The sequence below is a fragment of the Spermophilus citellus genome, assembly GCF_964194105.1.
Source record: "Spermophilus citellus genome assembly, chromosome: 10".
Taxonomy (NCBI): domain Eukaryota; kingdom Metazoa; phylum Chordata; class Mammalia; order Rodentia; family Sciuridae; genus Spermophilus; species Spermophilus citellus.
Window position 1 is genome coordinate 68,606,617 of NC_138197.1, and position 24,745 is coordinate 68,631,361.

Sequence of the window (24,745 nt, forward strand, 5' to 3'; positions counted from 1 at the left end):
AACGTTTTATCATTAACATTTATTGATGGGATGGATAAATACAGATTGAGAAACATACTTGACAGCAAGTTATCAAACTGATAGCCAGACTATAAAATGTATACAACATCCTTCTTTAATTTTTTTTTAAATTTTCTGAATTTTTTACAAAGAGCCCTTATGATAATGGTCACTTACATCCTATCATTCACATAACAGCAGTAGAGATCCCAAGGGTAGCATCCAAAACTGAGGTCCCCTAAGGAGGACAGAGGCAACAGCAGAATAATATGCTGAGAAAGGACTCTTAAGAGCAATACAAAGAAAGAGAGAAAATTCTCACCACAAAATTGTACCTGAGTGACATAAATTGGTAAAGTGTTTTTTGTTTTCTTTTTCCTTTTGCTCTTTGGTCTCGTAAGAAAATGGACAGTTTTAAGTGTGTAAAGTAGGGTGGGAAAAGGTCAACTTCAAGCTCAAAAACAGGTTAAGTCTAAGTTAGGCTGCTGCATTCTTTGGGTGCTTAAGCCATACAGCACTTTCACTTTGTAACCAATTCCATTATGATCAACAACTAATCAGGTCCTCAGTTGCACTGAAGAGTTCCCGATTACCTGATGGAGATAATACTCACTCTGGCTTCAATTAGCATGCTGTCAAGCATCCCTCTCCATGCTTAACATGGCAACACAAAACCCAAGTTTATTTTCATTCAACCACAAATACACACTCATCAAGGGAAAGGAGACACTGCTTTTTAGTAAACATTCTTTTTCTTTTCCTCCCCTTTCCAACACCACGTTCATACAAAAACTTTAGAAACATTAAAATGGAGAGCTCTCCCACTTAAAAGTTAATTATGATTCCAGACTATCAGGCAAGATTACAGTACCGTGCTTGCTTCAAACTCACATCCAGAGAGGTATAGAAAACAAAACTTAACAGTGTGGTGCAAAAAGAACATTTCCTAATTCATCAGGAGCCAAAATTCAGTTAAAAGTTGGATGATAACAAGCAAGAACATGAAACATTTGGGGAGGTATTAGTCACTGAAAGCACGGTGGGATGACAGAGGACCATTTCTCACAATTCAGATGGGTTGCATAGACTGCTTAAATTATCCCAAACCCAAGAGAAGAAAATTTGCATTCCAACTTCAAGATGTTCTAGCTTCTCTCTTTTCCTAGCACTAGCATCAAAATAACTAATCAAAGTTAAATTTTTAAATTAATCAGTTCCAAAAATAAAGGAAAACAGGTGTTTAAAATCCAATCACACCAGGATAGTTAGGGACCCTCAAATTGCCTTTTCCAAAAAGCAAGTTATGAGGGGTATGCATTATCAGTATGAGGAATTAGGTTTCCATAGGCTTAAAAAAACCTGGCAGTGATGATACCATGATTTTATTTCAATATCTGAATCCACTGCTGTATGCAACTGGATATTTTAAGTTGTCCTATCAACACTGAAGTCCATAATACAAAATTACATAGGATACACTAAATCAAAACACTAAATTGATTTAAAAGAAAAAGGAAGCTAAGAGTCTCAAATATGGAAACATTGATTAATGAGTGGGAAGATTAGACTAATACCTAAGTATTTTCTTAACCCAAAAAGCATAACTGATGCCTCTGAAGACCATGTTGACTTTAGATTAATACTTCACTAGAGTTTAGCCAAGAGCAACACAGGTATTGGATTAAAAGCCCTAAGGACAATCCACAGGTATTTTGTTTATGCAAAGTTTTTGGAATTACTTTTACAGAACTTGAAGCTCCAGGCCTGCTGACCACCATGACCTATCCTTGACAGTCTAGGTTAAAAGAAACAAAAAGTCATGTTTACTAGACTAACTTTGGATATACAAACCCCATTTCTCACCCTTTGAAGGCGTGAGGGTAGAGAAGACACACAGCTTAGAAATCACACAACCCTTAGAAAACTTAAGTTTGTAGAATTTGGACAATATGCATATTAGCTGACAGGCACATCTGTTAACCCAAAGATAATGCATCAGCTTCATGCAGAGTCCATAAGACGGTTCAGAATATATGCATAGATCTAAAAACAGACACTGTAGGTATCTTAAGACAGTACCAGGAGGCATAAATAGAGAGAGGTCTCTAACCTGATTTATATCAGCAAAGATCTACTAGTGCAAAGGCCAGACTCCACAGCATAAAGCAACTCTTTAGGTGGTTCATTCCTAGCAAGTTCTAAGGAACTTAACTACAGTACTGCCATGGAGAACTGATATGACATCAAGTGGATATGTGCTTCTGGTAAGGGACTGCATGTGATTAGAAAATGTGACATTAATTAAGAGTAATTAAAAGCTAGAGAGACACTTTCACAATCAAATCAGTGATCATCAATTCCACAAAGATACAGATACAAACTAAATGGCATATTCCCTTTTGGAGAGGTCTGGATAGAAGCAGACTCCACCAAACAAAATCTAAACAAACACAAAATCTAAATTTAGTAAACACAACCACGCATCTACCAATTATCTAGCACAACACAAAATACCAAGAAAGAGGAAATTGTCATCTAGAAAAGTTAAGTGACATTCCAAGAAGTATTACTGGTTTACAGGTCAACAAAGAGCTCCTTATTTTACACAGCACAGGCAGGCACTCTAGATAATCCAAATATGCATTGATACGGACTCTGTTTCATTCACCTTCAGTTCAGGTTTATGCTTTCCTACATAGTCCTTCCTATATCAGGCCAATACACCATCAATGCTAACTGCCCCAGTTTCCCCCCCAATCCATTCATGGCATACAACAGCACATATATAACTCCCGTCTCCCTATGACTTGCAATGAAAAGAATGAGACTTCTCCCCTAAATACTATTTGGCATGATGGAAGTTGCATTAAAAAAGATAAATTCAAACTGCACCATCCTCCCCATAACAAAAATGCCACAAAGACCAAATGACACACCAAACGATCTGAATTATGTGGCATTTTCAGTCCTTCCACATCAAAATGTTCAATCCTAATATATGTGATAATCAAGCACCCATGACAGGAATCCTGATTTTTTTTTTTTTTAGGGACTCTTAGAAATCTCCTTAGGAACCTCCATCTAGAATCTAAAAATGGACATTCTATACATAACAGTATTTGCTGGCAAGTACTGCTCACTCTCTCGGCACCAGTACTGTTAAATTCACAAGCTCCAATCTGAAGTCATATAGGCTGCAAACACAAGGATGCAGCTGTTTCCCTTAAGATATACAGATAAACAGCAAGTCTTACATTCATAATGTAATTTAAAATACAATGTCCTAAGAATTTCAAATCACAATTTCATTGTTTTTAGTATCCTTTAGCTCCAAGTCTTCTACGAAAACTATTGTCACATAAGTCTGGGCTTTCATAAGCAGGATATATATAGCACATCTCCTTCCCTTCAGAGACCCTGAGAACACTCTCATCTGAACACTTTCCCAAAGCCTAATTGAAAAAGACATACCCAATTCTGTAGGACAGAAGCTGGCCTTGCTCTCTAACCCTTCTTCCTCAACCCCACCTCTGTTCTGCATTAAAAAGAACAAAGCTGTAAAAAGGAAGTTGATAATGGAGTTGAGAATCAGGTCATTGGCTGCGCTTGCCCAAACTAGATATTACAGTGCTACTCCTCAATCACAACATAAAGGAGGAAATACATGCCTCTTCCTTCATGTTCTCAAGGCCAACTATGTTCTCTCTAGTAGACTATTGGGAAGTGAAAATGATAAAGGACAGCGAAGGAAAGATAAAACATGATGTTTTTTTAAACACACACACTTAAAAAACACCCACACACCCACGCTTACATACACACTTAAAGGTCTCAACACTTCAAGTGGCCTGAGCCTATTTCAGAACTCTTGGCCAAAAGCCTACCCTCCCACCCACCCTGCACACATTCCCACCCTCCAATCCCACCCACCCCCAGTCATTGCTATGTACCTCATACACACAGCAAAATTCTTATCCCCTTCCCAATTATATAAAAAAACTAAACAGATAACTTACTTTCTTTAAATTATTTTTTAAAGTCTCTTAAAAGATTTTGACGTTTAAATACTTCCTCTCTTCTGATATATTAAACATCAAAAGAACCCACAATTACTTGATAAAACAAACCCTCCATGGTTCAGTTCTGGCAAGAAGAGGGAAGATAACTACCCCAATCAACCTAATTAGGAAGTGGAGAGGCCTAGAGAAAGTGTTCTTAATCTTTCACAGCTTCAACACATTCCCACCTCTCTAATACCAGTAAAAACTATAAAATAGTTAAATGTATGAGGCAGCAGATATAATAACCAAGGCCCTCCACCACCCTCCCACCTATGTCTCAACATCAACTTATTCCCTAGTCCAAGAAGAGGGACATATTTCATAAGGGAATCATTTTTCTCAGTCCAATATCAGTAGTCAAAAAAAAAAAAAAAAGCGCATGTTTTTTAGAAGTTTTTTTTCTCCTCCTCTTTTTTTTTTTTTTTTTTTTTACTTAGGAAGGGGTGGAAGTGGTGGAGGAGGTTCTGATGGTAGAGGCGGTGGCCGGGGTTTGTCTGCATTGCCAGATCTGGAGGACATTCCACTAGCCCGTGGATTGAGATATTCACCATAAGAATGAACAAATTCAAATGCAGGGGGCTGAGTGGGTTGAACACCTTGGGCACTGAGCAGGGAGTGAAGCATATTCACAGTATCTTGATAGTCTATTGACTGGGTTGTGTTGTGACCATTGGCCCCAGAGGGACCTTTATCCAGTTTCATATGAGGAACTCGAGTTTTACAGCTAGGCTGTGAAAAGGGAAGGCCACTTGTGTCTGAGCTATGCCCAGGCAACTGGGCCATCGTAGGAAGAGGAGGGAAGGAGAAATTTAAGGAAGAGGATTTAGTACTCTTGGCAATCTTGGCTGGATGATCAAATACTGCCCCTCCAGTCTCTTCAGGGGGACCCCTTTTACGAGTGGAACTCGAAGATGAGAAAGAACTAGACAAGCTATAGGTTTTGTGTGCTAACGTGCTTGCCTGGCTGCTATGTTTTGGATCACCTGGACGTTTGTTACCAGTAGCAGCTGGAAGCTGTGAGTAAGAGTGCTTGTGTGAGTGGTGATTATGATGATGATGGTGATTAGATGGGTGAGTCTTGTGCTTGTCTTTGTGTTCCCGGCTCTTTGTGATACTGTCCTCTACAGAATTATGCTTGTCAGCTGCATGGACTTTAATGCGCATTTTTATCTCCTCTGGTTTTGAAGAGGTAGCTTTATCGCCACCAGTCACTGGAAGTCTCATTTTGAGAGATGTTTTGTCAGCCTTATCTAGAAAAGGCCGCTCAGGGTTTTCTGAGCCCTCTAAGGGCATCTTTAGAATGACTGAAGAATGGCTATCATGGTGAGACAGGAGATTCTGGGCAGCATATGCATACTGTGACTTCACATTGGCCTCTGTGTTCTCCAGTTGCCTCTTCTGGGCAGCCAACTCTTCTGCATGCTTTGCACGATATTCTTTCAGGGAGACTTTAGTTGATGGCACACTCTTAGTACTCTGCTTCTGGGAAATAAATGCATTTGAACCATCCTGCTGCAAGGAATGATCGACTCCTATAAGTGCTAAATTCTCATTAGTCCGATGACCCTGAGCAGGTTCTAGTTTAAAAGGAGGTTGGGAGGATATCCAACGTTCACCCTGCAACATCTCCACATTGGTTAAGTTGCTTGATGACTCTTCAGAGACTGGAAGAGAAGGCACTGTACTCGTAGTAGATGAAGTTGACATGCTCATTAAACCTGCAATAGTTGTATCGGAAGAGCTCTGGGAAATCATATTGAGAATTGTCTGCTCTGAAGTGTTTTCATCTGCTCCTCGGTCATCTGCTTTTGATTTCCTGGCAGCCTGACATGCCTAAATGAAGCAAATAACATCACCTCATGTAATTTATTAAATTAAAATCCAGTAAGATGAGTAGACTGTACTTGCTCAGGATAAGTCAAAACAAGCAGGAGGCTGCCCTAACATAAGAGCAAATAAATATATAATCCTCATAAAGGAATTTAAAACTGTCAATCAAGTCATACTAATTTTACAAGGCAAAAAACTGTGCTAAACTAAAAATCACTTATAAACATTAAGTATGTTTGCTTGTGACTATAGTTAGTCCTTAAATTCTAGAAATTAAAGTGAAAGATGAACTATATGCTCTGAAGCCTACTTCTGCTTTTTTTTTTTCCTTTGGGTGGGGGTGGTTTACCAGGAATTGAACCCAAGAGTATCTTACAACTGAGCTACGTCTCCAGTCCTTTGTATTTTCAGACAATCTTGCTTAGGACCTTGTGAAGTTGCTGAGGTAGGCTTCAAGTTGCAATCCTCATGCCTCAGCCTCCCCAATCAGGGACTACAGGTATGCACCACTGTGTCCAGCTCTCAACCCTACTTTTTAACCCTAAGCTTCTAGGAGGCAAACAATCTCTGCAACTCACTCAACTTAGGAGAATGTATTTATACTTATCAGTATGGATTTATGAGAAATGAGGGAAATTTTCTGGTATTGAGGATCAAACCCAGGGCCTGATACATGACAATGACAAGCATGTGCTCTAAGTCCCTAGCCCAAAGGAAAATGTTTTCAAACACACTGTAAGGGGGGGGGGGGACGGGGACGGACGGGGGAGGAATGATTCCATTATTCCTAAGTAAGACTTTGAAAAATATCTAAAATGTAACTTTAGGCTGCAATCTATGTGAAAAATTCTAAAACCCATTTTAAAAGTAGTTAATATGAAAGTTTCAACAAAGATTCAAGGATAAAATTATGACACCATTTCTAACCTTTCATTGTTGTTTAGTATCAAGGGATTGAACACAGGGGTGCTTAATCTTGAGCCAAATCTCCAGCACTTTGTATTTTGAGATGGGGCCTCACTAAATTGCTGAGCCTGCCTCAGTCCCCTGAACTGCTGGAATTATAGGCATGTGCCACACCCAGCTTATCAGCTCTACCTTTTTAACTCTACATCTTGCCTCTACTAGGAGCCAATACTCTCAGAGAAGCCAACTTTTCTTCCCTAACAGTCTCCACATAGAAATTATTTAACCAATGTAGCTTACTGAATAATCATTATCAGAAGTATTACATACACAAAGCAAAACCTTCTATCACCTATAACTACAGACTTCTGGCCAGTATCCAAGCTATGAAGTCATAATTACTGCATAACTATGAAAAGGGAAATTCCAAACCAGGACACAAATCCAATTCTGGTATATTCCCTGATATAGTCCAAAAAAAAAAAAAAAAAAAAGGAACAATTGATAGCAATGATTCTTACCCTCCAATTCCGAATGCGTTTGAGCCTGCTGGGAGTTTTCTCCAGAATCTGTAGAAATTCATGTGTCAATTCTACAAATAAAACATTCAAAAAAGACTGAGAGACAGAGATAATAAAACAAGAATAACCTCAACCAACTTAACTCACTATTTTCATCTGAATAAAGTCACCTTTGGCCAGATATGTGGCAAATCAAGAGCAAGTGCTTTTCAAGGTCCCTTACTCTAAAACTTACCATCTAAAAGTTCCAAGGTCACAGTGGCGTCAACATATTCCCACCAGTGCTTCCCATCAGTTGAGACTGGGATCTCCCAGTTGGACCACTTGCAAGCCAGATGGATGCAGACACAGGCCACCACAGGAGGTGTGTACTGCAGGCTAAATGTGGTCAAATGCAGGCTGACATCAGAGGGAAGGAAACAGAGAGTGTCATGAGCTCTCAATCCTCAACCCAAAGCTAAAACTCTCCATTATTAGAAGAAAAAAAAAATCTAAAAATACACAGGAGAGAGAGGGCAAGAACTATCCTATGCTCTGATTCAGCACTCAATATAATGATTTTCTGTTAACCCACTGTGCAGGCTAACAACATTTCTAAATTTCTTTTCCACTTATAATTCAATCCATACCCTGACTAGGGACTAAAAAAAAAAAAAAAAAAAAAGGTACATATCCATTTTTTTAAAAAATATTAACTTCTGGACCAGTATCAAAGCTCAGAAGTAAATCTTTATTACCTATTATCTGGAGAATAAGCTCAGTACTTAAGGAAAATTTTAGGGTTTTTGTATTTAATCCCTAATCAAATACTAAGGAAATACCCTAAAAATCATCTTCTCTTTGTCAATCATAGTTCTGGACTATTTAAAATAATGAACAGACAGGGGATGAGCTGTAGCTCAGTGGCAGAGCACTTGCTTAGCATGTGTGAGCCACCAGATTCAATCCTCAGCACTACATAAAATAAGTAAATAAATAAATAAACAAATAAAATAAAGGTATGCTGTCCATCTACAGCTACAAAAAATTTAAAAAATAAAAATAAGGAACAGACCACAAGCCAGGCATGGTGGTGCATGCCTATAATCCCAGCAACTTGGAAGGCTGAGGCAAGACAATTACAAGTTTAAGGTCAGCCTCAGCAACTCAGCTAAGGTGCTAAACAACTTACCAAGACTCGTCTCAGAGACAAAAACCACTATGGTGGGCTGGGGTTGTGACTCAGAGGTAGAGGGCTTGCCTAGCATGTGAGAGGCACTGGGTTCAATCCTCAGCATCATATAAGGTAAAATAGACATTGTGTTCACCTATAACTAAAAAATAAATATTAAAAAATATAACTAATATAAATAAATAAATAAATAAATGGATGGGAGATGTGGCCCAGTGGTAAAGCACTCGGGTTCAATCCCCAGTACTAAAAAAAAAAAAAAAAAAAATCATTCTCAAACGTGAACTTGCGGGCTGGGGTTGTGGCTCAGTGGTATTGTGCTCATCTAGCATGCACGAAGCACTGGGTTTGATCCTCAGAACCACATAAATGTAAAATAAAGATTTTGTGTCCACCTAAAACTTAATAAATATTTTTTTAAAAAATGTGAACTTGCTTGATTGATGGTTTATTTCAATAAATTCACACTTATGTCATAAAACTGAACTTATTAAGGGTATTCTCAATTTCAATGAACAAACATTACTGGAAGATCAGAGATGAAAGCAAGAAAGTCATTTGGTAGTAAAGTTATATACAAATAATTTTTAAAAAAAGAAAGAAAAATATTGCCAACTCTATACATACACATGTCCATTTGGGCAAAGGAAACATCACTGCAAAATCCTCCAAATTAGATATTTACTCACTACTAATGAGTTCTAAACTCACATGAACTTTCAGAACTGTGCTCTTAGTTATTTTAAAGCAAAGTAACACATGTAGAACAGGCAGGCAATCAAAGAATCACTACTAAATAATCATATCACCTTAGCAAATTAAAAAGCACCATGAAATCTAAGATACAAAATGAAAACTGCAGGGAAAAAAAAACTACATTCACCAGAGAATTATCTATAACACATTGTATCAAAAACAGAAGGGAAAAAATTGAAATATAAAAACCTGTTGGTTGCCATGAAGTACGATGTCTGAGCTAAATCCTTGCTTGCTAAAAAAAAAAAAAAAAAAAAAAGGAAAAGTTATTACTGCCATTTATAATCAACAAATATTTAGTAAGTATTTATATTTGCAAGTTACTGTGTGAAATAGAGTAGTAAATGAGGCAGAAATATCTCATCGCCTGATTTTTATATTCTACTAAAGGAAATAACAAATTTTTTTGGGGGGGGGGAGGCACTGGGGATTAAGCCCAGGTGCTAATATATGCTAAACATCTGGCTCAACCAGGTTGATTGAACCTAAGGTCGCCTAACTACTGAGTCATATCCCCAGACCTTTCAGGTTGCTTACAGCCTGAGCAAGGCTGTGTGCCACCACAATGATTTTTTAATTTTAATTATTTTAATGTTAATAATTATGCTGATTCCAGACCTAGAGACTCAAGCTTTATTCTGCATATTAGGTATTGAGGGTATTTGTTTAAAAATGTAATAAATGAGGGGCTGGGCTTGTAGCTCAGTGGTAGAGCGCTTGCCTAGCATATGTGAAGCACTGGGTTCAATTCTCAGCACTGCATATAAACAAGTCAAATAAAGGTTCATTGACAACTAAAAAAATATTTTAAAAAATGTAATTAATGAACTTGCTCCCTAGAGTGTGATTCAATATGTCGGAAGAAGGAGACAAGCGATTTTTAATAAGTAACACAGACATTCTGATCCAAGGGATCACTGAGACACATTAAGCCAGGGGATGAACTAATATGATCTGGCAGCAAGATAAGAATCTAAAAGACTGATGAATTTGGGAAAAGTGACTTTTGCTTAGGGGAAAAAAAAAAAAGTTTTTAATTGAGTAGCCTGTAATTTAATCCCTAGACCTCAAATAGCTTCAATTGTTTAACATAAATGAAATGAAAAACACCACGTTCCCCCTCCTATAAAAAATCTGTCCTGAGGACAAAGCAAATTTTGATCTTTTTTCTTCTTTTGACAGTACTAGAGATTGAATCCGGGGGTGCTTTACAACAGCTATGTCCGCAACTCCTTTTACTTATTTAATTTTGAGACAGGCTCTGGCTAAATTGCCATTGCTGGTCTTGTAATCATCCTGCTCAGCCTCCACAGTAGCTGAGATTACATACATTCTTTTATCTTCTTTAGAATTAAGTCTTTTTAATATTAAATCTGTCTCTGTTTAACCCTATCTTTGCTCATGTATAATTTTAATGCTTCAAATACAATGTAATCTGGAAAACTTTGGGAATTTTTAATTTAATAATTACATTATTAAAATGTAAAATAAGGGGCTGGGGATGTGGCTCAAGCCTAGGTGCGGCCTGGGTTCGATCCTCAGCACCACATACCAACAAAGATGTTGTGTCCGCCGAGAACTAAAAAATAAATATTAAAAAAATTCTCTCTCTCTCTCTCTCTCTCCCCCCCCTCTCTCTCTCTCTAAAAAAAAAAAAAAATGTAAAATAAGGCCAATTATCAGTTTGGTCTACAAATCTCTAAAAGGCATTAAATATACAAAGGTGTCCAGAATTTTTTTGGCAATGGATGGTAGTGATCAAATCCAGGACCACACATGTATTAGGCAAGTGCTCTACACTGAGCTACACCCGATATTCTTGATACTACTATGTAAATGAAATAAAAGAAACTGAGGACTGGGGGTATAGCTCAGTGGTAAATTGTTTGCATAGCATGTGTGAGGCCTTGGGTTTGATTTCCTCTGCAAAAAAAATAATCAAATTAATAAAATAAAGAACTAGGTTTCATTCAATTAGAGCTACTATCATTAAACTAGAAGAAGAAAAGTCCTACCAAGGGATTGTCATGCATGGAAATAAGTTCAAATAAATTCTACTCAATCATCTGGATGGTCTTTAATCAGCCCTACAATTAAAATAAGATCACCCACTCCCAAGACTTCCTTAAAATTACCATTAGATACTAGCACTTAGTGATTTTTCAAAATCTCCCCCCAATCTTTGACAAATACCCTCAATGTGTTAACTCTCTCTTAACTGTAAATCATCTAAAAGCAATAATATGAACCCCAAAAGAAAAACTCCAAGCCAGGACCAATAATTTTGATTGAAGTCAATTACTTTCAATTCAGCTTCTGGCCAAAGCAGGTGTATTACTTACCTCGAACAAGCTGAGTGCACTTTACCACATGTGTATGTGGGTGATCAATTGTTAACTCAAAGCCTTCAAGAAAAAAAAAAAAAAAAAAACTGGTTAAAAAGCTAAAGATACTCAACACATTTGAGATTTCTTTTATCTGAGTCATCATTAAAGGCCGCCCTCATTTCTCTCTCCAAACATTACTGTTCAGAGACTAAGTCAAAGTACGCAGTACACAGTATATTCTTCTCTAAATATATTATCTCCACAGCTGTTACACTCTAGCTAGAGAGTACCAATAAGATCTCAAAACCACTGAAGAACCAAAAACCTCTAAACACAAAACATTTTAGGGACAACAGAACATAATATAATCTAGAAGAAGCAGTCACTTGAACTATCTTCTAAAGCTTATTCTTGAAAAAATATTTTAAAAACTATACCTCTCATCTTGGTTTTATTCCATCTCATCATGTTACAATAGATACTGATCATTTTATCCAATTTCAAATGGTCTTTACAAAAATAACTTAAGCAGGATCAGTGTGCCTATAAATATTACTTTTGAATTAAGTTTACTTTCTTAAGTATATAACTAAAATTTTCTAGATACAATAAATACTGAGAAATTGACATGATGTAAATTATTCTGAAAGGATAACTTATTTTTGTGAATTAGATCTTGTTTCTACATTTAAAAGAAAAAATGGGGGAGTGTTAATACTGAAAATTGAACCTCACTGGCCCTTTTCTTTTCATTTTTGAGATGGGGTCTCCCTAAGACTAGATTCAAATTTGCAATCTTTCCACTTCAACCACCTGAATAGCTGAAAGAACTAAAAATGCATAAATACATGTGAAAAAAAAAAAAAGTTGTACCAATAACATTCAAATGCCACTCATGAAATCCTATCCTACCTAAAGATAAGAAAAATGTCAGCCCTAAAGAACAAGAAAAACAAAATCCTTATTTTCATATTTGCTATGCATCATCAGAGTTGCCCACACAACCATTATGGCTTGAATTCCTCCACTTCCACTGTGCTATGCTGAACACTAGTTACCAATTTTACAAACAAATGCAGTATTTAAATATAATGACTGAATGAAGAGAATAATCGACAGAAGGAAAATTGTTCTTTAGATAGTTTTGCCATTATTTATCAGGTTAAAAACTGCCAAACCCTAAAAAAGGTAAATTAAAAACCCTAGAGTAGGGGAAAAAGGAAAGGAAAAAAAAAAAAAAACTTTACTGCTATTTCAAAAGTCAACCATACCTATATTCCCTGTTGGTACAGGTAAGGTTCAACTCTAAATTCTACAACCTCTATAATCCAGAAATATATGCAATACTTTGCAAAAATCTTCCCAAGGGATTTTCTTACTGTTTGCTATTTTGTAATTTTTAATATTAAATCATTATTTACACAAATGATTTTTGATTTTTTAAAGGAAAATAAACTTACCTAAAGTTTGCAAAATTATGCTTTCTAAAATCACCAGATCTTGAACTTGTTGCAGGTAAGCCTATAGATGAGAAGTCAAAAATTATTTCCTAAAAAGGCATAATATATCAAGTATAAACAACTATCAATTCCTTCCAGGAAAAAAAAAAAAAAAAAGACAATGAAAGGCAGAGATGGAGTTAGGAGGTAGAATAGGAATTGAAATACAATCCTTATCCCTATATCTAATTGGCACAGATTTTCCTTTATTTAAAAAAAAAATAAAATAGCCAGATGTGGTGATGCACACCTGTAATCCCAGCGGCTTGGGAGGCTGATGCAGAAGGATTTCAAATCCAAAGCCAGTCTCAGCAAAAGCAAGGTACTAAGCAATTCAGTGAGACCCTGCCTCTAAATAAAACATAAACTAGGGCTGGGGACGTGTCTAAGTGGCTGAGTACCCCTCAGAGTTCAATCCCCAGTCCACCGCCCACCCAAAAAAAGTAAACCAGATACAAGTAGTAATACTTTACATATGGCTACAGAAAACAGAGAAAGCACCTGATACAGTTCATTTTCAGACTGATTTTTTTTTTTTTTTTTTTTTTTTTTTTGTAAATCCAGAGATTGAATTCAGGGCACTTACCCACTGAGCCACACCCCAGTCCTTTTTATTTTTTATTTAAAAAAACAGGGCCTGTCTCTAAGTTGCCTGACATTTTAAGTTTTAAAATTAAAATGATTTAGACACAAAAAATTAATAACACCACCTTTTTCCAACACCATCAAAATATATTTGCAGAATCCTTTCTACAGTATTGTAAGCATCTCTTTGGGATAATACTAGATTTCTAAAAACTAATACGAGTTCAAAGGAAAAATGAACAAAAGAATTTCAGATTTGTGCCAGATAAAATGACAGCCACTAGCCATATGTGACTATAGAAAACTTGAAACAAAGGTAGTCTAAATTGAAATGTGCCACATTGCTATAAAATAAACAATGGATTTTAAACACTTAATCTTTAAAAAAGAATGTAAAATTTAGTAACTTTTGAATAATATATGCTAAAATGAAAATATTTTAGATACCTTAAGTTATGTAAAATATATTATATTAAAATTATTTTTTAGTGAGGATTTTTTTTTATAGTGCTAAGAATAGAATCCAGGGCCTTATAGATGCTAGGCAAGCACTCTACCACTGAGCTCACAAACCCAGCCTCCAAAATGAGGATTTTTAATAAAATTTAATGAAAACTTAAAATGTTTCAATTTTCACAAATGTGGGTTTCATTTTATTTCTACTGGAAAGCAATAGTCTCTAGGAAAATGAGATCTGGGTCAGGAGTTCTGTAGTTAACTTCCCACTTAGTTCTTTGATTTGAATAAATCTAATAAAGACTGAAACTTTGCTAGTTCTCCTTTCCATATAGTAGAGAAAATATTTTTCCCTAACTCTTTCATAAGAGCTGGTGGCTCAGGTAAGAAATTATGTAAATATACTTTAGAAAAAGGAAAGTGGGGATTTGTTTGTGTTTTATTTTGTTAACTCAATTACATGAACCAGTAGCATTTACTAGTCTTCAAACCTAAAAAAATCTATAGCAATCACTCTTTAACAAGAGGTACCAGTGTGACCCAAAGAGAAAAATGAACGCCAGACACTTACATGCAAAACAATTAGGGGGCTGGGGATATTGCTCAGTTGGCAGAGTGCTTGCCTGGAATGCATAAGGTCCTGGGTTCAATCCCCAGCACCACAAAAAATTTAAAAAAAGAACATAACTAGGCCAGGTGATGCACACCTATAATCCCAGCAACTTGGGAACCTGAGGAGGAGGATCACAAGTTCAAAAGAAAAAAGAAAAAAATAACATTTCAAATACAAGTTAAAATTCATCTTCTCGTCTCCTAGGATGCTGCTGCTAATTACAGTTCCATATATAGTCTTCCAGAACTTTATACTATGTTTGTACATATAGCTTTTTGTTTTCTTCCATCCTGACCTTTTTTTTTTTTTTTTGGTCCTGGTGATTGAACTCAGGGGCACTTGACCACTGAGCCACATCCCCAGCCCTATTTTGTATTTTATTTAGAGACAGGGTCTCATTGACTTGCTTATTTAGCACCTCGCTGTTGCTGAGGTTGGCTTTGAACTTGTGATCCTCCTGCCTCAGCCTCCCCAGCCGCTGGGATTACAGGTGTGTGCCACTGTGCCCAGCTTGACTTTCTTAAAAAAGGGAAACTCTTGGTTTTAGAAGTCAACAAACTGGGGAGTACTTAGAGGGCTGACATTCATAGCAGACTGGAGAAAAATTATGGATTTCTGATGTGACATTATTTAAATCTCTTAAAATGAATGCATGGGTCCTCTATGAAATAAATGGATTTTCTTCTGAACAAACTAAACCGGGGCACTTAACCACTGAGCCACATCCCCCAGCCCTTTTTTATATTTTATTTAGAGACAGGGTCTCACCATGTTGCTTAGGGCCTCACTAAGTTGCTGAGGCTGGCTATGAAATCGAAATCCTCCTGCCTCAGCCTCCCAAGCCACTGTGGGTTACAGTCGTGCACTACTGAGCCCAGCTAAACTGTTTCTTGAGTGTCTGAATTTTCTATGTGATTTTTACAATTCCCTTTTTTTTTAATATTTTATTTTTTAGTTGTAGTTGGACACAATATCTTTATTTTATATATTTATTTTTATGTGATGTTGAGGATCAAACCCAGGGCCTCACACATGCTAGGCGAGCACTCTACTGCTGAACCACAACCCCAGCCCCTACAATTTCTTTCAAACGACCCAGAGATTTAGTTCATTTTCACACTAAGATTTAAGTTAGTCTGAAAAAACTAGCAACAGATCTCATTTATTTTTATTTTTTATTTTTTGGTTGTAGAGGACACAATACCTTTATTTTATTTATTTATTTATTTTTATGTGGTGCTGAGGATCAAACCCAGTGCTAGGCAAGTGCTCCAGCACTGAGCTACAACCGCAGTCCCCAGAACTTATTTCTTCAATGTATCCACAACAAAAATCTATCTATAAGAATGTCTTAGGGCTGGATATGTATCCCAGTGGTAAAATGCATTAGGCGCAGAGTTCAATTTCCAACAACACCAAATAAATAAAAAGGTAGAAAATTAATTAAAATGGGAAAATATTTTGGATATAGTAAGTAAAAAAAAAAAAAAAAACACATAAACCCACATTCAAACTTCACCAAATTAAAGTTATAACACTGTTGCAATAAAAAAAAAAAAAAAAAAAAAAACGTAATCACTTTCCTACCTCACTCCTAGTATCAGGAAGTGATTCCTGTGGATGGAGACAAGCATGTGCTACCTTGATGACATGTTCCAATTTTTTTGGCTGTTCCTCCACTTTAGCCGCCAGAAACAAAGCTGCAGGAGCCACAGACTAGATAAAAACAATAAATGAATCATACTTATTTATTTCTAGATCAAGGTTGATGAAAAGTCAAGTTAAGTCTCAAATCAAGTTCTTTGCTTCTCCCAACTTCGTTGTTTCATTTACACTTTTCCCCTTAAGTATAACATCTTTCTCTCTCCTATCCATTAATCCATGTCAACTTTCAAACATCAATCCTTCAAACTATGGTTAAAAGTTATTGCTGGGTAAAGCAACTATTCATAAACAGCTTCCTAATTAAAAGTGAGATTCTTTAATTTGTATCAAATCATTGTTTTGGGTTTTTTGGGCTTTTTTTGTACCAGGGACTAAATCCAGGGGCACTTAACCACTGAGCCACATCCTCATCCCTTTTTATTTTTTAATTTTTTTTTATTTAGAGAGGGTTTTGCTAAATTGCTTAGAGCCTCACTAAATTGCTGAAGCTAGCTTTGAACTCACTATCCTCCTGCCTCAGCCTCCCAAGATGCTGGGATTACAGATATGCAACATCATACCTGGCACTCTATGTTTTTTAAACAGTAAATTGAAATATCCAGAAGAGGCAAATCTATAGAAACAAAAATGTTAATGGATGCCAGGGGTTACAAAGAGAGTAGGAATGACTAACAGATGAGATATTTCTGGGGTGATGTAAATGTTTTGAAATTACATAATGATGAGGGTTATACAACTTTATGAGTATACTGAACACTAGTGAATTGTATACTTTAAAACAATGAATTTTATTGTACGTAAATCACATCATTTACAAATATAAATATCAAATCTAAAAAAATACAAAGCCCAGTATTATACTCACAAAATTATACAAGAAAGCATCTAGGAAGGAAAAAAACTCAAGCCAATAAACAAGTAGACAACAAACTCAGACACTAAATAATATAAAAAGAACATAGGGGTATATAGTTCAGTGGCTAAGTCTTTGTCTAGCATTTGTGAGGGCTGCAAAGAAAATTAATTAATTTTAAAATATATCAATGAATCAAAGATTGTAATGGTAAGAGCTAAAATTTACCAGGAGTCAAAGAAATGTAATTTTATGGAATTTAAAACATTTCACTTTACTAACTAGAACTGAAATATTCTAATACTTATTTGTATCCCCACTGTTTCCTGTTATATTTTTCTAAATAAAATTTATTCCACACACTCAATTCATAGTAACAATTCTTTTCCTTCTCATTTGTTTCATTTGTATATTGAGCTTGCTACATATGTATTCCTCAGTCCTTTTTTTTAAGTTTTTTTTGAGAGAGAATTTTAATATTTATAGTTTAATTTTTGGCGGACACAACATCTATGTTTGTATGTGGTGCTGAGGATCGAACCCGGGCCACAGGCATGCCAGGCAAGCGCGCTACCGCTTGAGCCATATCCCCAGCCCATTCCTCAGTCCTTAGTAATAAAGAATTAGAAGAAAATGGGCATGAAAGAAAATATGAGTATGAGGGGGCTAGAGATATGAAGTCTCAGAATATGAAGAATATTTTTTTTAAATATTTTTAGTTGTAGCCGAGCACAGTGGCGCACACCTGTAATCTCAGCAGCATAGGAGGCTGAGGCAGGAGGATCATGAGTTCAAAGCCAGCTTCAGCAAAAGCAAGGCACTGCGCAACTCAGTGAGACCCTGTCTCTAAATACAATACAAAATAGGGCTGGAGATGTGGCTCAGTGGTCCAGTGTCCAGTGTCCAGTGCCCCTGAGTTCAATCCCTGGTACCCCCCCGCAAAATACACACACACACACACACACACACACACACACACACACACACATTTTAGTTGCAGATAGATACAATACTTTTATTTTACTTATTTTTATGTGGTGCTGAGGATCGAACCCAGTGCTTCACATGTACTAGGCAAGCCCTCTACATGTGAGCTACAATTCCAGCCCATGAAGAACATTTGAACACTAAACTGAATAGCTAAATGAAATAGATACTAAAGATCTTTAACAAGAATGACACAAAAGATTTTTTTAAAAATGGAAATATAAGAAATATTTAGGAAATTAGCAGATAGGACTAGAAGGATGAAAAGATGAGAAACATTAAAAGTTAATTTTTAAGAAAGAAGAATATAGTAACTCAGGCATTGGAAAATAAAGTTTAGAACAGGCAAAAACAGTAGAAATAAAAAAAAAACATAGGCATCACTCTGGAAAAATAGGGCAGCACTAAAAATATTTATGCTGAGAAAAAAAATCTAATGGAATACACATCTCATGGGATCATTTTCGAGTTTGTTTATCAATAATTTTCCCATCAAAGGCAAAGTTTCTCTAAGAGATTCTTATACCAATTTAAGAGTAAAAATTTTTTTCCATTAAAAAATTAGTTATTGGGGGCTGGGTTTATGGCGTGGTAGAGTGCTTGCTTAGCACGTGTGAGGCGCTGGGTTCGATCCTCAGCACCATATAAAAATGAAATAAATATATTGTGTGTCCACCTAGAACTAAATAAATAAATAGTTATTGGAACTGGGGTTGTAGCTTGGCAGTACAGCACTTGCCTAGAGTATGTGAGGCACTAGGTTCAAAGCTCAGTACACCACATACAAATAAATAAACAAAATAAAGATCCACTGACAACTAAAAATATATATATTTTTTAAAAAGTTATTGTCTGTCTACTTTGAGCAGGCACTTTAAACAATTAATTTAATTAAACCTTATCAACTATTCTATGAAATAGATACTATCAATGACTATAAACAGGAGAATTCTGAGGCCTACGGTCACTTGCCTAAAGGTCCAACATTAAGCTTTATCTCTTAAAGCGTCAAAATAAGAGTAAAATACACATAATCAAACTTTTTATACATTAAAAATACAGGGGTTTTTTGTTTTGTTTTTGTTTTGGCCATAATAAAGATTGAACAGGGATTGAACCAGAGCCTCACAAGCTAGACAAGTGTTCTACCACTGAGCCACAACTCCAACCAACTTTTCTTTTTTTTAATTTAATTTTATTTATTTGTTTGTTTCTATGTGATGCTGAGGATCGACCACAGGACCACACCTGTCCTAGGCAAGTGCTGTACCACTGAGCCATAACCCCAGCCGCCCCCCACAGCCAAATTTTTGTTGTTGTTATCACTGCTGTTTGAGTCTCTAGCATGTCATGAAATATATAAAATATAACATAAACACACAAAATCCACCTATTACTTTTATATTTCACCACTTTTCACAAAAGCATTTAAAATAATATAGAAATTCAATTAATAAGGTTAAATTTCTTCTCTCATAGACAGTAAATAGAGTTCCTGAATTTAAGTGAAGAAAAGTGATTTAACCACCTCTACTAAATAAATAAAATCTATTTCAATTGAAAAGCACTAACACATCTCTACCAATGTGTTAATTACAAAATTTATATAATACAAAAATTAATCAATTTGTATGCTTTAGATTTTTGTGCTTTATTGTATGTAAACCGCAAAAAAAAATCTTCAAAAACAAAATAGCCCGGTTCAGTGGTGCCCCTGTAATCCCAGTGCCTAAGGAGGCTGAGACAGAAGGATTACAAGTTCAAAGCCAGCCTCAACAATTTAGCAGGCCCTAAGACTCAAGATCCTGTCTCAAAATAAATTTTATTTTTTAAGAGAGAGGAGAAGGAGGGAGGAAGAATTTTAATATTTATTTTTTAGTTTTTGGCGGACACAACATCTTTGTCTGTGGTGCTGAGGATCAAACCTGGGCCGCACGAATGCCAGGCGAGCACTCTACCACTTGAGCCACATCCCCAGCCCCCAAAATAAAAATTTTTTAAAAAGTAGGGGTCAGGGATGTGGCTCAGTGGTTAACCACCCCACGTTCAATTCCAGGCAGCAAATCAAAAAAGAACAAAAACAAAAGAAAGGCATGGGCACTAGGATCCAAAACACTATAAAAGAAATACAACAAAATGAGAAAAAAATATTCACATCATCTGACAATAGCTCTAATACATAAACCGCTCATATAAAGTAAGAACAAGTTGGACATGATGGAGCACATCTCTAACCCCAGAAACAGGAGAGGCTGATGCAGGAGGATGGCAAGTTCAAGGACAGCCTCAGAGCTCAGAGTGTAGCTCAGTGGGAGAGAGCCCCTGGGTTAAATCCCAGGTACCACCAAAAAAAAGAGATAACACACACCAGAACACTAAAAAGGGGGCAAAGGGTATCAACAGTTTTCCCTTCCTTCCTTCCTTTCTTTCTTTCTTTCTTTCTTTCTTTCTTTCTTTCTTTCTTTCTTTCTTTTTTAAAGAGAGAGTGAGAGAGAGGGAGAGGGAGAGAGAGAGAGAGAAAATTTTAATATTTATTTTTCAGTATTTGGTGGACACAACATCTTTGTTTGTATGTGGTGCTGAGGATGGAACCCAGGCCCCACGCATGCCAGGCGAGCACGCTACTGCTTGAGCCACATCCCCAGCCCACATTCATTTATTTCAATATCATGAGAACCAGAACCAAAGGCAAAAGAAGCTCAACTTTATTAATTGAAGAAAAGTAAATTAAGAAAATAATTTCAGGGGCTGGGGTTGTTGCTAAGTGGTACAGAGCTCATCTAACATGGGTGAGGCAGGGGGTTGGATCCTCAGTACCACATAAAAATAAAGGTATTGTGTCTACCAACAACCAGAAAAAATTTTTTTTAATAATAATAATTTCAGACCCTATCTCTCTCATTCACCAATGTATCCCTTGAACTTGACAAGCAATTAGAACTCAATAAAAATTTCTTAAATTAATGAATATTTGGGGGCTGGGGTTGTGGCTCAGAGGTAGAGAGCTCACCCAGCATATGTGAAGCACTGGGTTCAAACCTCAGCACCATATAAATATAAAATAAAGACACTGTGTCCACCTATAACTAAAATTCAAATATTTTTTAAGAAGTAATGAATATTTGTGGTTAGTTTGAATGTAGAAAAAAGGCCCTTTCCTGAACAGTCCTATCTTTCAAAACTTGTACATATGCATACCTTTGGGCCTAGAAATTCTACCTAATGGAATTTACATTAAAATCTCACATAAGTGTACTTTATAATTGTAAGACCATCCCATGTAACATTTATAATAAATGAGAAACAACCTGAATGTCCACCAATAAGGAGCTAAGCTAGTTCAATAAATGATGGTAAGCAAACATTACATAGCCATTTAAAAAGATGCGAAACTAATGAGCCAGGTACAGTAGCATACATCTATAATCCTAGTTACTTGCTACTTGGAAGGATAAAGCAGGAGTTTAAGGTCAGCACTGGTAATTTAGTGAGACTCTGTCTCAAAGCAAAATATAAAAAGGGCTGGGGATATAGGGTGGGGGTAAAGCATCCCTGGGTTTAATCCCCAGAACAATGTAAAAAGAAAAGGGAAAAAAAGTGGGTCTAGGATTGTGGCTCAGTGTTAGAGCACTTGCCCAGTACGTGTGAGGTACTGAGTTCAATAATAAACAAAGTGCTGATCAAGATTATTCCTATTATCTAGGGAGTTCATTAAACAAATATAGTCTTACCTACAACAGGGATATCACTATGTATTCACTTCCAAGTCATTTATAATAATGTTATATAATACCATTTCAGGTAGTAAAATTGAAAATAGCACTACTGTATTTACAATTCTGTCCAAGAAAAAAGTTCTTTCATTACTATTATTTTCTTTCTCTTGTTCTTGAGTCATTTGCCCAGTTATTATCACATAATGTACCTTTGCCTCCAATGATCATTCATCAAAATTTTATCAAAGATGTCTGAAAGAATTTAAATAACTTATATTCATTTGCCTTTCTGACCATATTCATATTTACCTCTTTAAACATTTTACTTAATTTAAGCATGATTTTCCCTTTAATGCTACTCCTCTAACTCAAAACATTAATTTACTAAGTGTTCAATTATCTATTTCTTTATGAGAGAATCCACCTACTCTATGGATATACTTACCCTACCAGAAAACTAGACACTTCACAGCAAATTGCAAGGCTGAATTCGGAACAGTAGTTTGACACATAATGAAAGTGATCAATGCTACATACTAAAATTCAACTGCCAATTCAGTAGCAAAGACCTACCAAAAACAGGGAGCTGAAATCAATCACAAAAGATTACACCATACAAGAAATTATACTTACATTTCGATGAAACTGTGTAAAAGACTGAATCATGTAGAATCGATGCATGTATACTATAGCTGTGTTGATAGTCAATTGTGAGCTGAAGTACTCAAGTTAAGGTCCAAATCAAGTAGATAGGCAGCATAATTCCCAAAATATAATCTCTCTCCCCCAACAAAAAGACCAGATGGCCAAGCACAGTCCTAAGTGAAAATCATACTTACCTTTCCAAATAAAAAGGAGGTGTTGTTTTCTTTTGCCAAAATTACTAACTGCCTATTGACAGCATAATTCCTTCCACATAAGGGGTATTTAATATACATTTACTGAATGAACAAACAACAACAAAATAAACTTCTCAGGATGTGTGAATCAAGATTTATAACAAAACTAATTTTTAGAACTTTCGGTCATTTACCTTCTACAAATCCTGTAATGATGATCCGATACCTCAGGTCATCTCTTTAACAAGTTTTACTAGGTCTTCCCTAATTTGGCCCCTGGGCATATTTCCACTATCTCTCACCTTTCAATTCCACTTCTCCCTGCATTTTCACCTGGTGATCCTGATGGCTAGAAACACTGTGAAATGAACTGATATTCATTTACTAAAAATAAAACATTTTTCAAACACTGCACTTACCTGCACTCTACCTCTGAGCTATATAGAAAAAATTTTAAGTGCTTTACTTCTAAAGATGTCAGCAGGTCGGGAATGGAGCACATCGGTAGAGCACTTGCCTACTAGCTTGGGTGAAGCCCTAGATTTGATCTCTAGCAGCACAAAAAAATAAAGACCTCAGCAGACAATGTGCTCAGTGTGCAGTATAAAGATGACACAGTCCCATAATGGCAACAACCTAAATACTACAAAAGGAATTTTAAGGATACACTGAAATAGAACTAGGGGGTTGGGGGTTTAATTCCACAGACTGGATGCTTAGGAAACAAACTGGCAATAAAGAGGACACCTATTTTGAAGCAAACACATCCTTAAGGCACAAACATCACAGTCTGCAACAAATTTAAGTGAAAGCTGCATAAACAGAAGCTTCACCAAGAAAAAAAAATTAAAGCAGAGTGAAAATAACTTTAAAACTATATTAATTTTCTCGGCCACAAAATGAGTAAATTTTCTGACAAATAAAAGTAAATTGCCTAATCTTTGAAACATGACGAAAACGAATACTCCCTGAGTAACTTAAGGGCACAACATTGGTAAACTAAACATTAGATCCATAGGTCTACATCCCTCCAAACCTAAATTGACTCTTCTAACTTTGAAATTCTATAACACTCTAGCAAACAACTACTATTTGAACGTCTGAATGCTAAGCATTTTGGGGGGGGCACAGAATCAAATGCAAGAGGTGTCCATTTTACAGGCAAGACAGCCAAGAACTTAACAGGTTATTTGCATATGAAGTAGGAGGAACGGATTTTGAACCAACGATGGGACCCTGCCTAGTTCAGCTTTGTCCCGAAACTATTTTTTACACACTAAGTTTGGGGGGCAGACGTCAACAGTGAAACTTCTACCAGACTCCTAAGACACAGAAGAAAGAAGAATCTCAAAGTCACGAAACCAGGTCAGAACACAGTGAAGAAGGCCTAAGAAGGATTGGCTAAAACACAAAGCCAGGAAAAGATACGAATTCCCGGCAAGGTTGGTGGCACGGGTGAGCGAGCGGGAAATTGACTCCGCCTCGCTTCCCTCGCATGAACAGCTTCGGTCTGCCCCATCGTGGGCTCTCCCCACTAGACATCCAGCTTCTGCCGACCTTCTTACCCCCTTCCTTCCCCGCCAGAGCCTGAGGCCTGAATGCCGGGGCAGTGCAGAACCGACTCCAAGGCCGAAGGCCTAGGCCACAAGGATACACGTTAAGACGTTGTCCCATGTCCTGAAGAAGATTGGCCGCCTGCTGGCGATAAGAAAGTTCTTTATCTGGGTCCAGGCCAAAACGACGGGATGGGCTATTTTCCAGCTGTTCTCGAGTAAAATACCACCGTTTGTTGTTGTTCTTCCTCTCTCCCTCCATAGCGCTTCAACTACAAGGCAGCGGCGGAGGCTGCAAGCACTTCCCAGCGTCACCTCAGGGGCGACACACATCCGCTGTGCGGAGACAACTGCGACGTGACGAACTTCCGCTACGAATCGACCGCCAGGTCGGACAAGCTTCCGCT

General features: G+C 36.7%; 1 protein-coding gene across 3 annotated transcripts; it reads right to left on the reverse strand.

Moving 5' to 3' along the window:
• Nucleotides 1–24,708, reverse strand: CCNT1 (cyclin T1). 3 transcript variants are annotated; one of them, XM_081310086.1, is made up of 9 exons: nucleotides 24,440–24,704; nucleotides 22,580–22,661; nucleotides 16,313–16,441; nucleotides 13,033–13,093; nucleotides 11,588–11,650; nucleotides 9,435–9,480; nucleotides 7,554–7,717; nucleotides 7,319–7,389; nucleotides 1–5,894 (listed from the first exon to the last, which is right to left on the reverse strand). In XM_081310086.1, exons 1-9 carry the CDS (start codon nucleotides 24,598–24,600, stop codon nucleotides 4,491–4,493), a joined length of 2,181 nt encoding a protein of 726 aa, XP_081166212.1. In that variant the 5' UTR covers nucleotides 24,601–24,704; the 3' UTR covers nucleotides 1–4,490. The 3 variants fall into 3 exon arrangements, 2 of the variants coding, with proteins under 2 accessions (XP_081166212.1, XP_081166213.1); XR_014024086.1 differs by lacking the exon at nucleotides 7,554–7,717 and having other exon boundaries at nucleotides 5,756–5,894; nucleotides 24,440–24,708; XM_081310087.1 differs by lacking the exons at nucleotides 7,554–7,717; nucleotides 11,588–11,650; nucleotides 13,033–13,093; ... (1 more) ...; nucleotides 22,580–22,661; nucleotides 24,440–24,704 and having other exon boundaries at nucleotides 9,435–9,453.
• Nucleotides 24,709–24,745: the final 37 nt, after the last annotated feature.